General features: G+C 40.7%; 2 protein-coding genes across 3 annotated transcripts; both read left to right on the top strand.

The window, feature by feature from the left end:
* Positions 1-2976: 2976 nt before the first annotated feature.
* On the top strand, positions 2977-8448 carry LOC113028481 (retinol dehydrogenase 13). Its single transcript, XM_026178792.2, has 7 exons — positions 2977-3178; positions 4636-4754; positions 4869-5024; positions 5098-5202; positions 5305-5517; positions 5646-5747; positions 7499-8448. The coding sequence occupies exons 1-7, from the start codon at positions 3114-3116 to the stop codon at positions 7819-7821; spliced, it is 1083 nt and encodes a 360-aa protein (XP_026034577.1). The 5' UTR covers positions 2977-3113; the 3' UTR covers positions 7822-8448.
* Positions 8449-9489: 1041 nt separating this feature from the next.
* decr2 (2,4-dienoyl CoA reductase 2, peroxisomal) lies at positions 9490-14109 on the top strand. 2 transcript variants are annotated; one of them, XM_026178791.2, is made up of 10 exons: positions 9490-9695; positions 10199-10308; positions 10394-10462; positions 11349-11400; positions 11485-11620; positions 12010-12134; positions 12325-12418; positions 12686-12790; positions 13429-13690; positions 13804-14109. In XM_026178791.2, exons 2-9 carry the CDS (start codon positions 10208-10210, stop codon positions 13647-13649), a joined length of 903 nt encoding a protein of 300 aa, XP_026034576.1. In that variant the 5' UTR covers positions 9490-9695; positions 10199-10207; the 3' UTR covers positions 13650-13690; positions 13804-14109. The 2 variants fall into 2 exon arrangements, with proteins under 2 accessions (XP_026034576.1, XP_026034575.1); XM_026178790.2 differs by having other exon boundaries at positions 9493-9695; positions 13429-13617.
* The last annotated feature ends 861 nt before the right edge of the window (positions 14110-14970 follow it).

The raw sequence follows: 14970 nt of genomic DNA, 5'->3' as shown, positions 1-14970 counted from the left end.
TTTGTAACACAGCTAACTAAGAATATCTGACTTTTAAAGAATATTAACTAACACATGTGAAATGTATTGTTTTTTTCTTAATATGTGACATTGCCTGTGTGACTGTAAGGTAGTGTTTTAGGTGTTGTTACTTCTATTTTTGTTAATATCACAGGTAACTGTTTAAATGACTTACATATTTTTTCTCACGCTCTAGCTCACCATGCAGGACAAAGGTAAGTCCGTACTTAATGTCAACACAAATAAGTAGAAATGGTTTAAAAATGATGTCGTGAACTGACTGTAGTCTCTTGTTTTTACATAAGATATAGCCTGTGGCTAAGGGATCACAGGTAAGGTGAAAACACATAACAGAAGAAAAGTAAATTGAACAAATCAGTGATCTGTGAATTCATCCTTTTCTCTTTGTCTTTTTGTCTTCAGGTGCTTTACGCTTGTCCTCTCCCAGCATTCCAGACGGCGCTAACACAGAGAGATGCTCCACCCAGAAGACAGCCTTACCCCAACCCGATGAGAAGGATGGATGACCAAGTGACAAACTGGAGAGTGGTGCTGTGTTAAGTTATCACCTCATATTGGCTACAAACTGTCTTGAAGACTAAATGCTTCCAATAGCTGGTATAAATCATCGCCCTACAGTACTGTAGGTCTAAGTTTATTTATAGTTATTGTGTATATATGTTGAGTTTAAAATAGCATTTTAACAACATGCTGCAGCTACCTACTATGGAAATGCTGTTTTGTGTTAAAATTAAGTCTTTCTTGTGTTATTGCTTTGCAGGGCAGCTGAGAGTGGACAGAGTCATACCTGACTGGCCACAGCACCACTCCTCTTCACCCAGGGTGAGGAGGGTCCTGACTCCGCCTGCACAGAGGGAGTTGTGAACATGCACTTCTGTGTCGGTGGGTTTAGGAGCCTCCTCAAACACACACGGATAAAGACTGTCACTGGAAGATGTCTCCATTCCATCAGCAGGACAGGACGTAAGCATTTGTATAATGTTACAGTTTGTGATGTTTTATACATGTTTTTATTGCTTCATTTCAAACTAGGAGATATAAAATAAACCAGTTTTCATAATAGTTTCTGTCTCTTTAGTTGTTTTCTTAAAGCGATCCATTCTTTCACAAATGTTTGTAGAAGCAGTCTGCACGTCTAGGTGTTTGGTTTTATACATCCTCTTGTTTTTATACGTGGAAGTGATTGGACTGCTAATTTATATCAGACCAGCAAACTGTGCTCCTTATACTTTTCCTTATTTTCCCTTTTCACCCAGCATCGAAATAACAAAGAGAGGCAAGTTAGACTCAGATTACATATTGACAGTGAAAAATAAGCTGTTATGGCAGCTAAGGTTTTAGGAAAAAGAAGAATGACTCGTATAAAAAGGGGCAGCACAGGGGAATGTGATCTTTAGTTTCCTGAAAGTGAAAAAATCTGACCCATGTTGTTTTAATCCTTGTTGGGGAAGTGCTGGGTATTGAATAGCTGCATCTTCAGCAGCTCTCGGAGGCATTCAGGTGTCTCACAGTGCGCTGCACCATTAGGCCAACAGGCAGCGAGGCGAAGACTTTCCTCGGGGTTATCGTGGGAACGGAGCTGTCATAAATCATCGTGAAGGTCAAGAACTGTGCGCCGACAGCAGAGAGCATGAAGGGTCAAATACACTGAGGACACAAACACACACACCTCCAAGCTGTGAACAACTAGGGCTGCTACTCCTCTCCTCCCCTCCTCACTCCTTTTTTTTCCAGGCACAAAACTCACGTCCCAGTTTTCACTTTTTTGTGTGTCACCTAAAGTTTTCCGCCTCTTGAAAGATGATGGCCTTGTTTTTTTTTTTCCATGTTCTCAAATTCATCTTCATGTAGTGTTTACTGCATTACTTTGTATCCTAGCTTCACTTCGAACCGCAGTGTCCTAAGAGGAATTTACACAAGGCCTCAAGAACCAGAAAAGCCTTCTTCCACCCACAGTCCAAAGACAGTTGGTTAGGTTAACTGGTGATTCTAAACTGATCATAGGTGTGGCCGCAAATGGGGTTTTTTTTTTGCCTCTCTCTGTCTCTCTGTCCAGGATGTACTCTCTCACCCAACAGCTAGAATAGGCTCCAGCCCCCCGTGACCCATATTGGGTAATTGGATCAGCCAAGAAGAAGGAAAAGTACAAAAGCAGAAAGTTCCCTCAGAGATGGGACAAACCCTTCTGTTTCCACATTAATATGAAGACTAGTTAGCAACCTTAACAACCCTTTCCATCAACTAAATATCTGGGAACTGTTGCAACATTTGCTTTGAGTGGTAAAAAAGTATTTTAAAGAAGAAGATTTTCTTATTTAATGTCATACCCTATTAAAACGTTAGATGCTCATATATAAAAAATGGACGTTTTAAACAATGACATCAGCATATGTCTTCTTAGGCAAAAGCACAGGTTTTAGACTCCTGCAAACATGTAATTTCAGATCTTTTTTTTCTACTTTTGGTCCTGTGTGATGTCAAAGAAGTACAGCTGTTTGTGAGGAGCAGCCAATCAGAAGAAAGCTGGCTTAAAGGGAGTGTGGCCTTAAAATAAGAGAAACCAAAGTGAGTAGCTGAAGACAGAAGACAAACTACTTTTTGGCTTCGTGTAGGTTAAAAGGGGATTATTTTGAACTGTGGAAAACCAAAACGTGTGGAAACTTGACCTTTAAATAAATACTGGAGAAAAGTACCCTACTGAATTGAAACTTAGGCTGGTGGATTCTTGCTGTCTACTGACTCTTATTCCTTATATTCCCACTTTATGCCATTTCCCCAGTCTTTTATTTTGTCATTAGAAAGTACTATTTTATTTTTAAGCGAAATAAAAGCGATCAATGTTGACTATTGATGCGTTCACAGACATTAAGAAAATTTTAATGTCATAATCAAAGTGACACAAACCAGACTGTCCAAGTTTCAAGCTGTTTCCTTGTCTCAGAAACTACATTTCCCACATTGCAATGGGCCCGTCACAGGGCGATGACGCAAAATTTACGCGCGTGTAACCTTGTCTTCCTACTCAGTAGTGTTTCTAAATCAGGCGTGGATATGTTAGTTCGTTTTTGATTGTTTTTTTTAATTCCGAAGTTATGAGCAGATATATTTTACCCGTGTCTGTCTTTGGAACAGTGTTTGGATGCGCTGTTTTACTGAAGTGAGTAACTAATCATCATCATGAGTACACTGCGATGTTTCTGGGTGCTTAATTTACACTGGAAATGTGTCATTTCTCAAGTGCATTCAATTCAGTGACAGAGAGTCGTCATACTGGGTATTGTCACGTTATTTAGTAGTTTTTGGAGTAACTGAAAGGGAAACACTTCACTCTTACACAACCCCACAAGGTACAGCCTTCTTGGCTAAATGGTATAGCTGAATAGAGCAGATTTTACAGATTCAAAAGGTGTTAATGAAATTCTGTTCGCACATTAAAGAGCGTGAAGGCAGGGTGATTTTTGATTTTCTGCCTTACTTAGTCAGAACAAAAACAAGAACATTTTGGGTAGTGCTGTGCAATACTTTTAACCTATAAAGGAAGCTTATTATAAGCAATTTATTTATCCAACACAATTCATCGGGCTATATGCTGAACTTAGAGCGGGCAATACAATATCAAGTCGATACCGGATCAGGTTTTTTTCTGGTAATGTGATGAAACACAAATAAAACCGGCAGAATGAACATTTCAGACACTGTGTTAATGCAGGCTCCCTTCTCAGACTGACACACTGTAAAGCCTCTCTGATTTCATTTCATTAACCTAACCCATGCATGTGTTTGGACTGTGGGAGGAAGCCGGAGAGCTTGCAAACTCCCCATTTGAACCCAGGACCTTCTCACTGTGATGAACGTCCTGTTAAATAAGTACGAAGCACTTTACAGGCAATAATCCTGTGTGGTGGCATGTTCTCCCTGGGTACCCTGCCCTCCCACGACCCTGACTTGCCCAGTGGTTAAGAAAATCGATGGCTGGATAGAAAAACAACAGTAATGCTGAGTTATAAAAGCAGCTATGTAGATTAGCTGCTGCAGGCCAATTAAGCTGTGAACTGAGATCTGAGGGCGGTTATGTAATGTTCACAGGTGTGACGACCTCTGGTTGTTTGCTCGAGTGAAATAAATCTTGCCGCTCTTCTCATATCTTACTTTCTGCATGCCCTCGCCTCCTCTCCTTGTGTTTTAGGCTTACGATGTTGATTTATTCGCCTGAACTGAAGAAAAACCCACTTTAGGTCAAGTCTTGTTGTTTTTAAACGTGGCGTATCAATAAAATTGACTTGACCTAACCTCCCACCTGAGATGCAAGCAGAGCAGGCGAGAAAGGAGTCAGGGCCTTTAACAAACTTAGATGTTGCTTCAGAGCTGTCATTCTAAAGCAGTCCCAGCATAATGTGAGATGCACCTGAATCATCTGCTCACTGTTTTGCTGATGCTGCCAGATGAGTTTGCAGAAAGTTTTGACACTCAGTGATCTGTGTGTCATGCTCACGGCTTCTTTTTGCTCCTTCTCGAGGTACATTTAAAGAACTGAGACATCCTTCAGGAGGGTGAGTGGCAGTCTCCAGTGTTTGAATAAGATACCAATAAACCTTTGTTTAATTATTTTCATAGAGACCGTATGACTGGAGGCCGGTGTCCTAGTAAGGCTACCATTAATGAAAAGACTGTGGTTATAACAGGAGCTAACACAGGCATTGGAAAAGAGACTGCCCGAGAACTGGCTAGAAGAGGTATGGAGAACCTGATTCCCCTCTGATTTGGTGCAAAAAGGTGCAACTACTTCTCTCTCACTGACACACCTTGCCTTTAAAAAAAAAAAAAAAAAAAATTCTCAACATCATCAGGTGGTCGGATTATTATGGGATGTCGCGATATGGAGAAGTGTGAAGCAGCTGCAAAGGAAATTCGGGGGAAAACCCTGAATCCTCACATTTATGCACGTCGCCTCGACCTGGCCTCCATGAAGTCAATCCGAGAGTTTGCAGAGAGGATCAAACAAGGTGATGAACCCAGAACAGTTCAGTTTAAGGTACGGGAGTAAAGCCTGCTTCTGTAACACTGTTTCTACTGTAGAGGAGCCGCATGTGGACATACTGATAAACAATGCTGGGGTCATGAGGTGTCCACAGTGGAAGACAGAGGACGGCTTTGACATGCAGTTTGGAGTGAATCACTTAGGTACACACTAACCTCTAAAAATCACAAGCTAGACTGACTATGCATTCCAGTGAAATTTCCCTTCGTCCGTCACGAGCTGATTCTGAGTTTGTCTCCCACCAGGCCACTTCTTACTGACGAATCTTCTGCTGGATAAGTTGAAAGAGTCCGCCCCCAGCAGAGTGATCAACCTGGCCTCTCTCGCCCACATTGTTGGAAAGCTTGACTTTGAGGACTTGAACTGGGAGAAAAAGAAGTTTGATACCAAGCAGGCGTACTGTCAGAGCAAGCTTGCCAATGTTCTGTTCACCAGAGAGCTCGCCAAGCGATTACAAGGCAAGTCTACTGGCTGCTGTATATGTGGGCATGTGTGGGAGAGAGTACGGCCTGTGTTCTTGTTTGTAATTGGCCAGTGGACACGTATATGTGCGGTATGTATTTTTAAACAATGCTGTGTGCAACAGACACAGGAGTCACAGTGAATGCGGTGCACCCGGGAGTTGTTGCCACGGAGCTCGGGAGGCACACTGGCCTTCACCAATCACAGTTCTCGAGCTCTCTGCTCAGTGAGTATCCCGTTTCCTTACTGGATCCCGAATCAATAAAAGCTCACCACACTTAGCCCAGTCTGTGTAGACGCTAACACATCGGGAGAGGAACTGTTCTTTTTTTCTTATTAATTGGGGGGGAAATTTAAAATAACGTAACACACATCTAAAATAAGTTCTATTTAATTTTAGTTGCATAGCTCAACACTGTGACAAATGAATTTTAACTGTAACTCATGTTACCGCTCAAAGTCATGTAGTTTTTAATAGCACAATTACAGACAGTGTAAAACATGGTTGTAGCTTCTGGGTTGGAAAAATAAAGCTGATGCAGAAAGCTGATGCAATCTGTCTGAACACCACCAGATGGCGATAGATGTAGTTGCAAAAAGACATCTGAGGGAAATCTGCTTTCTGTCTTCACCTATGTAAATGCTTTCCTGCTAAATTCATGGGTTTAGTTATACTGAATACAAACTTAAATCTATTTTGTAAACGTTGGTCATGCCATGTTTCAAAAAGTAGGATTATCTGTGGTATTTTCCACTCGCTTATTGACTAACGACATATTCATCATAAGCTGTTGCCCAAAATGGGACTTTTGGATGTCACAGTAGCTACGTTCATCCTTTATACTGTTTAAAACTAAAATGCAGGTGCTGCACATTTATTTCTCTGGTTCTCGACTTACAGTGCTGTGCAAAAGTCTTGAGCCACTTCCCATTTCTTTATATTTTGCTTTCAATGAGCCAGACTTGCTCTTTTATTATGGTGGTCTTGAGAAATACTTCCCCAGGATTTCTAAAAGACTTCTTTGAACACAGAAAAGTGCCATCAGATTTCAATCCACCACGCAATACCATCTGGAAAACATCTGAGTGGTAATGGCTTTGTTTTTCAGCACAACAATGATCCTGAACACACTGCCAATGCAGTAAAAGCATAGCTGGATAGAAAAACACACAGGGGAACACAATCGGTCATGGATTGGCCTCAGCAGAGCCCGGACCTCGACGTTATTGAGCTAGTGTGGGATCATCTTGACAGAGAACAGAACAAAAGCAGCCAACATCCAAGAAAATTATTTTTGCAGGTGTTTCAATAAGTCGCTGCACATATTTCACATTTTCCAGCAAAATATAAAGAAGTGAAGGCTTGCTAAAGACTTTTTCACAGTACTGTAAAATAATCTAAAATATTAATCAGCAAAGAAATGACATCCCAGTTCTATTAAAGCCTCTTAAATCAAATACCAGCAGTGTGGCAATGTTGTTCACTTACACTGTATATAAAACACTGATGCAGCCCCCTCCCTGCCTCTAACCTATATTCTTTCTAAGTGTATAGTGTTACCCTGGCAACTCCAACACAGGAGATGAGGATTTCAACGACAACTTCCTTCTATATTTTTTAAAGCTGTGAATGTACTTTACTGCTAAGGGAATGCAAATTCCAGGGTTTAGACTTAATAATTAAAGCCCTTATCTGTGGATAAGGGTTAGGCTATAATACTAATACTTCAAAAATAAATAAATAAAAATAAAAACACCTTAAAACCTAAGAAAAAGGGCCTGCAAGTTCCCAGTTGCATCTAATAGAGGATGATGTTGTAGGAGGATAAAGCGGGGTGTGTTTAAAGCTAATGTTACTCAGTCAGATCCACCTCCTGCTTTTTTACATCTGGTTTGAATCCCCTTGGCTACATAAACATTTTCTACTGTGGAAAGCAAAGTTTTTGGTGTTGAATTAAAATGAACCTTTCCTCCCAGGTCCCTTTTTCTCATTGTTGGTGAAAAGCCCAGAGCACGGGGCCCAGCCCAGCGTCTACCTGGCCGTGTCTGAGGAGCTGGAGGGGGTGACGGGGCGGTACTATGATGTTATGACCGAAAAGGAACCAGCGCCCCAGGCCCTGGACGATGAGGCAGCTTGTAGGCTGTGGGAAGTCAGCAGCAGGCTGGTGGGTCTGGAGCACGAAGGACAGCCCAGCGTGTCAAACCCATCAGCGGAAGGCCAGAACAAAGCTGCACAGACAAACTCAGCGCAGACACTCGGGCAGAATGTAGGAGCAGCTGTCAGCACTGTAGGCCTATAGGTCCTCTGAGCCAGCAGGAAATAATGGACCTTTATCACTTGAGCTGTGCCAGACACAGGAACAATTCTCTGTCTCAGACTTTGAGTCTGAGTGTCTCTATAATAGCAGTCTTTTGTATGTTCATTTATGTTCCTGCCTCAGGATGTTCTCTCTTTTAAAGAGAATCTGTAACATTGAAACACACTTACGGATTCAAAGTTACATCCAGTTTGTATTTCTGACTTTTCTCTGCTTGTTCTAGTGATAAAATGCAAGAAGTTTTAAAATAAAGTGCTACCATGTCATTATGAGCAAAAAAGTGAAAGAGGGTTTTCAACATACTCCTAAAAACCTACCATAAAACAAACATAATGTTGTTTTGTTTTTTATGTCAAAATCACACCAACGTCCTGCTTTCTGTGGAGTTGAAACCTTGCACATTAAAATACACACCAGCAGAGGCTGTGTATGGTATGCTTTCTTTCACAGAGCACAAAATCAAATCTCCTTTGGTTGAATCATGTCTGTAATTGGAGAAGAAAGCATTGTTATGCAGTCTTACTGGAGGACTGGAGCTTTGAAACTTTTTTTGTGAATTCTGTCATGAAAAGTTGAAATAAAGCGCCACCTGCCTGCTTAAGATTAAAATACATGTGCTGAAAACCACATGAAACCCTATTTAAGAATTTGTGTTGTTTTTTTTTATTCATACATGCAGATTTGGCAATAATTTCTTCAGCTGTACAGCGGTGTTAATTATTTTTCCTTCAAATTAATTTGGCTTAGAAAGCATTTTTTTTGTGCACTGAAACTATATATTAAAACAACTTTACAAACGTAACTGACGAATTTACACACTAACCTTAAATTGTTCCAATTTATTATTGGAAGTATTAGAAAATATCTAAAAATACAAAGTATGACACTAAAGTTAAATGCAGGATCGCTTATGTTATTGCACACTCTTATGAGTTCTGCTTCATCGTCCTCACAAAAACAAATCAAGTTACCAAAGAACTCACAGTGCAGGTCTGATCCTCTCAGACATGCAGCCTGAGTGCAAAGAAAAACATCCATCCCTTAAGTATTTAGAGGATCCATTGCACGGGGTCCTCTCCAACAGTGTTTTCCAAAGTAAAGATCAATAGGGGGTGAGGGAGGAGGACACTGCACTAATGCACACTGATCAGCATCAGCCGTGATACCGTAAACCCTCAATCGTTTAATTCGGGGTTGGTTTACAGATGGAGACCCTCGCTGGTGCCATCCTAGAAGCTGATGGCGATTGTAGACGAGCAGCAGAATAATAACAGGGTTTTCCTTTGCTGGGGAGGAGACTGCCTCCAGAGGATGGTGCCGTCTGAATCAAACCAGCTTTGACCTCTAAAGTTTAGGACTCACAGCACCTTTTGAATTTTAACTTTGCTTTATTTGTATATTCATATATATATATATATATACATACATACATATATATATATATATATATATACATACATATATATATATATATACATACATATACATATATATATACATACATATACATATATATATACATACATATATATATATATATATATATATATATATATATATATATATATATATATATATATATATATATATATATCCGCCGTTTTTAACGTGTTTCGACCGGGATGTATTCGTTGTCTTGAATGCACCCTTGTCGGACTTCATTGCCCACAATGCACCACTAAATAAATACGAAAAGTAAACGTCCAAGGTACAAATCGTTCCTACCAGAAAAAAAGGTGCTAATGAGTGAACTATAAATGCAGATACGGGTGGGCCTGGTCGTGTGTTAGTGTTTCGTGTTCAGCACAGAGGCATTGGACTGTCAGCGCTACTAACCAGCTCGTCGTCTTCTTCAGGTAACACGACGAAGTGCTGCAAGTACACGGAGCCATACTGTTAATTAAAGGTGTTGGCAAAAACAACAACAATAGTAATAGTAAACTCTATTTTAAAGAGACGAACAGCTCACAGTACTCTGGAGCAGAGGTAGACCACTGCTTTGAGTGAGGCATGTTATTTTGCAAGTCCTCGGCTTGCCGTTTTTATTTTTTTTAAATGACAGTATTTTATTAAAAACGTTTATTAGTGACTATAAATGAGAGCCTGCTTCACAATTTTCACTGTTCCGCTTTGGTAATGCAGTTTTCTTGTAGTATGACCTCTCACCTTGCCAGGAATTACGCAAACGTGTGTTTAAATATGCTGCTAACTTGCATTAAAGTCTCTGCACTCTGCAAAGATTTCAAAATAAGAGCGTCATACTGGATAAAACTTGTTTGAATACATGACAGTCCCAATTTAAAAAAAAATCGTATTATTTGTTTTTATTTTGCATTTCTTTTCGCTATTTTTCTTACAGACAATCAACATGGCAGAGTCGAAAACAAAGGCAGAGCTGCTGCCTGAAGATGTTGACACGGATGACTGTCTGACTTCATACACTTACATCTACAGTCCGGATTTACTGAAGTAAGCATGAAAATATGCGTTTCCATCAGCACGTGTGATTTAGTCTCTTTCCTGACCGTTTCATGGGGTGTACTGTATTTTACAGAGACCAGGTTGCTTTTATCACAGGTGGAGGATCTGGAATCGGTCTGCGCATAGCTGAAATCTTCATGAGGTGAGAAGATCTGCCTGCTCATCTCCGTAACAGCCAATCCTGTTGCAGTCAGTAAAATATCACATTGAACTCTAACAACATTTTAATTATTGATCTGTGCATGGTAACCCTCAATTTGTTATATTTTACTTAGTTTAATCACAGTTCTCTGGGCTTTCTGAAGGTCTTTGAAAGGTTTTCTTTGGACATTGGCTCCTGTCTCACTCATTTTCAGTTCACTTCTCGCACCAGACCATTTTCTGAAGGATGTTTTTAAGTGTTTAAGCCACTTAACACTAACCAAAGGTGGTGATGTTTGTTTGTTTTTTGTTTTTTTTACTTTAATGATTCAGACTAAAGCAATGAAAGTTGTTTATACATAACATAAAACTTTGCAAAGAAGCAACTTTAAATTGCATCTTTAAGGATGAAGTGGTAGACAAAAACCCTGTCTACAGCAGATGAACAGTATCTAAAAATCCAGCAAAGAACTGACAAAGGACCAGAGAGATGACCCTTCATTTCATTCTTCTACTGTTTACTTTAGCCTCAGTTGAAGGTTCAGTGGTCTCAGTGAAAGGGTGACTTTCAAGAAACCATTTATAAGGAAGGGCAACTGGGTGAAAACGCCAAGGTATTCCTGATTACACAAGAATTAGACTGAAAATCAGGTGCATTTTCATAGCAAAATACACAGAAATGAGAGAGGGCTCAAGTGAGGCTCACTCCATGATGAAGCTACATTTGCCTAACCTTGTGCTGTTCTACCCTTTGTTACCTTACTTTCCATCCTGCCTGCCTCATATCTACCTTCTTTATTTATGGGTTGATGATCTTTTCCGGTTCTGATCAGCACAATGCAGCATGTGTTCTCTCTGCAGTGTTATACATTTTCTCTGTCTTCCAGGCATGGCTGTGACACAGTGATTGCCAGCAGGAACTTAGACAAGCTCAATGAGGTTCACTCTTCCCACTCTTTCCGCAATCATAGAAGATCATTATATAACACGAAGATGCCAGTGTTAATGAATATTTATCCCTAGGCTGCTAAAAAGCTGTCAGCTGTGTCAGGGCGGCGCTGTCTTCCACTGTGTATCGACGTGAGGCAGCCCGACAGCATCATGGCTGCTGTGGATGAGATCCTGAAAGAGTTTGGCCGTGTGGACATCCTTGTTAACAGTATGTGATGCCTCGTGCACAAAGACCAGCTTTATATATCTCATGCATCTTATGGAAAAAAACAAACAAAAAAAAAAGGCGGGGCACCCCGCCACAAACAATTCCTGACCTTTGCAATCCAACCACTGAAGGTCCAAATGATTTTTAAAGCCAAAATAAGTGCAAATGTACTCTGTTCAAAGGTCAAGTGTGAAAGGTTTTGGTTTAATCATCAACCTTCCTGATACTTCATCTTTTTATCTTGTATTTTTACCCTGTTGCATCACTGTAGCATGATTAAGTGTTAGATACAGGTCATCTGTGCAAACTGATCTTTATGTCAGCAATTAGGCACTGCAGAGTTCTTTGCCTTGGAGTTGTCATAATTACTGTGCTGGTTTCAATCACAGATGCTGCTGGGAACTTCCTCTGCCCTGCTACCGCACTCTCCTTCAATGCCTTCAAGACCGTTCTGGATATAGACACGTTGGGTACATTCAACACCAGCAAGGTGGTTTATGAGAAGTGGTTCAAGGTACGGCACTCGTTCTGTTTGTGTGATGCAGTGTTTCTGAGCTGTGCTGAAAGAGCCACAAGTACAGTTGTTAATGCTTTATCTGCCACAACATCAAAGTCTTCAATAAGATTGTTTTCCTGCAATACATGCTAGTCACCAGAAGAGGGCAGTGCACATTAAATTACTTATTGCATTACGATTCACTCAGGATCATGGTGGCAGCATAGTCAACATCTCTGCAACGCTTGGATACAGAGGACAGGCCCTGCAGGTGCACGCTGGCTCTGCCAAAGCAGCAAATGGTGTGTGTGTGTGTGTGTGTGTGTGTGTGTGTGTGTGTGTGTGTGTGTGTGTGTGTGTGTGTGTGTGTGTGTGTGTGTGTGTGTGTGTGTGTGTGTGTGTGTGTGTGTGTGTGTGTGTGTGTGTGTGTGTGTGTGTGTGTGTGTGTGTGTGTGTGTGTGTGTGTGTGTGTGTGTGTGTGTGTGTGTGTGTGTGTGTGTGTGTGTGTGTGTGTGTGTGGATATTAAAATGCAAATCTAATATCTCCATGCTGTCTTTCTTGTACCCAGATGCCATGACCAAGCACCTGGCTGTGGAGTGGGGGCCCAGTGGAGTGAGAGTCAATGCTGTGGCTCCAGGTCCCATCTCTGGGACAGAGGGCTACCGCAGGCTGGGTAAACACTGAGCTTAAATAATGATCCGTCAGTTTAAGGGATCTGTATTTGATCTTATAAAGTCTAAAACAACTTCAGGCAAAGCATTGATACTGTTGCCACTGTGCAGGCTTCTGCTGGAAACGAGCATTTATTCCTGATTTTGTCAATTTTCCAATATAGAAAGTTTTTGTACAAAGCCACTGTTTGGGATGAGCTGCCTCTGCAGTGTTAAATCTACAGCATTGATTCTCATGGGTACTTCAGATTAAAAGCCCTGAAGAATGTCATTTGGCTAGAAACACTCTGTGAATCACGTGCATCAGCATGATAAATTTAATTTTTGGTTAAGGGAGTATGATGTTTATTATGGTGTGATGCTATGTTTGCTGTATCCAGTTAAAGGAATTCTAGGAAGTGTCAGAAATTGCCAATTAGGTAAAGCATGTTCAGGCACATTTTTATAACACATTTTATCTTAGAATTCTTTAAAGAAATCACTACCTCATGATGATGATGATATCAATCTTTACAAAATTATTTAAAAGCATGAGCTCTTGAAGTCACCTAAGGGCTGTTGGGTCAAAAATACTGTAATCATGGTGTATACGTGTAGCTTACATCATCTGAGGATGCTCGTTTCTTCTTAAAACTTTCAGGTGGTCTTAGAGTGGAAGCTGCTGGTGCTTTCCAGTCCATTCCTTTGCAGCGAGCTGGCAACAAGACAGAAATGGCCCACTGCGCTCTCTTCCTGGCCAGCCGGGCGTCGTCTTACACGACTGGAGCCATCCTGGTGGCGGATGGTGGGGCCTGGCTGACCTCAGCCAACGATGTCTCCATGCTGTTGGGTATAGCTTCCTCTAAATCTGCTAGACTCTGAACGGGGCTCTCCTTTCCTCCTCCTGACGCCTCCCTCCCCAGGTGTGTGGGAGGAGGTGAAGAGAGAGTACAACTAGGAATGTGATTGTGCTGTTTTATGTTGCAGGAATGCAGTGAAACCTGTAATAATTGATGTGTATGTTATTGTCTTTCAGGTTATTGGTCAGCTGAACACAAAAGAGACAAGTAATTGCTGAAACAAAGAAATATTGCAGCCATCTGTAGTACTGAAATGCCACGTGTACAGTATTTGTAGTTCATGTAATCTACTGGTGCCTTAAGTCAGTATTGAGACTCATGGAGTTGAACACTAATGTACTATATTTGCTGTACTATAGTAGTTTACAGTCTTAGAAATTAAAGAAATACTTTATTACAAATAACCAACTTTGTTTCTCTCCATTCCACTGCTGTAAGTGTGCATTTAATGAAATCATGTTAAATAAAATATTTACCTAATATCTAAGGGTGCTGTTTGTATTTGTGGTCAAAAATCAGGTAACTGTTTCACTCTGTCAGATTGTGCCTGCAGCATGGAGCAAACTTTTAATTTTAAGTTACAACTGTTTAAGTTTGGGTCTTCGTGGCTGATTCAAGGGGGGGGGGGGGGGGAAAACTATGCTCATACAATGATTTTTATTTTTTAAAGTCTTACATGGCTCTAAAGGCTTATCCAACAGGTGCCCAACGCAAGAGTGAACACAAGGTCAGTAGGTGGGGAAAGTTTCTGAAGCACTCTGTTTAGTAAGATTTTTTATTTATTATTATTATTATTAATGTTATTATTATTGCTGGAGCAATTCTGCAAGTAAAACTGACCAATGTGTAGTGACTTAAAGTCTTCATCAAGGCCTGACAAATGCACCATACCAGCTCTGGGACGTTATTAGTGTGTGTGCGTGAATGTATATTTCATACACAAATTTAACAACCAGTTCGACAGGGATTCACAGTACCGCTGAGAGTCAGATGGGGGCGCCAAAACATTACTTTACATCCAATAAACAATTCTCCACAATCGTTTGTAATTTATAAACATAATTATATGGGTTAATATGTTATATGAGGAATATTTGTTTTACCCAGACAACCGTGCAGCCTGCTGACTCTCGCTGATCACGGCACTCTGATCTCTGTATAATGTGGAAGCTCCTCTGCTGAACCTTAACTTTGACCTCTGTGTAAATAAACATGAGTGCGGACCAGTGTTTTGAAAATTGTCTGTGGGCTTTCCAAGCAACGAGAAGACAGATAAATAAATCCCAGTTGGTGGCTGCTCATGATGCCAGTGATACTGCGGGGTGTTTAGTACGCGTGCGTGA

The sequence above is a fragment of the Astatotilapia calliptera genome, chromosome 8, assembly GCF_964374335.1.
Source record: "Astatotilapia calliptera chromosome 8, fAstCal68.1, whole genome shotgun sequence".
In the NCBI taxonomy this organism is placed as follows: Eukaryota; Metazoa; Chordata; class Actinopteri; order Cichliformes; family Cichlidae; genus Astatotilapia; species Astatotilapia calliptera.
The sequence above is the reverse complement of the archived record's forward strand: the minus strand, read 5'-3'. Positions and strand labels throughout refer to the sequence as shown.

What these genes read in the sequence shown, in the direction of transcription:
- decr2 (XM_026178790.2), top strand. Translation starts at nt 10,208, where the DNA reads ATGGCAGAGTCGAAAACAAAGGCAGAGCTGCTGCCTGAAGATGTTGAC. An exon ending in ATAGCTGAAATCTTCATGAG is followed by an intron (nt 10,463 to 11,348) that starts GTGAGAAGATCT and finishes TCTGTCTTCCAG; the next exon opens with GCATGGCTGTGACACAGTGA. An exon ending in ACTTAGACAAGCTCAATGAG is followed by an intron (nt 11,401 to 11,484) that starts GTTCACTCTTCC and finishes ATTTATCCCTAG; the next exon opens with GCTGCTAAAAAGCTGTCAGC.
- LOC113028481 (XM_026178792.2), top strand. Translation starts at nt 3,114, where the DNA reads ATGAGCAGATATATTTTACCCGTGTCTGTCTTTGGAACAGTGTTTGGA. An exon ending in TGCAGAGAGGATCAAACAAG is followed by an intron (nt 5,025 to 5,097) that starts GTGATGAACCCA and finishes TTTCTACTGTAG; the next exon opens with AGGAGCCGCATGTGGACATA. An exon ending in GTTTGGAGTGAATCACTTAG is followed by an intron (nt 5,203 to 5,304) that starts GTACACACTAAC and finishes GTCTCCCACCAG; the next exon opens with GCCACTTCTTACTGACGAAT.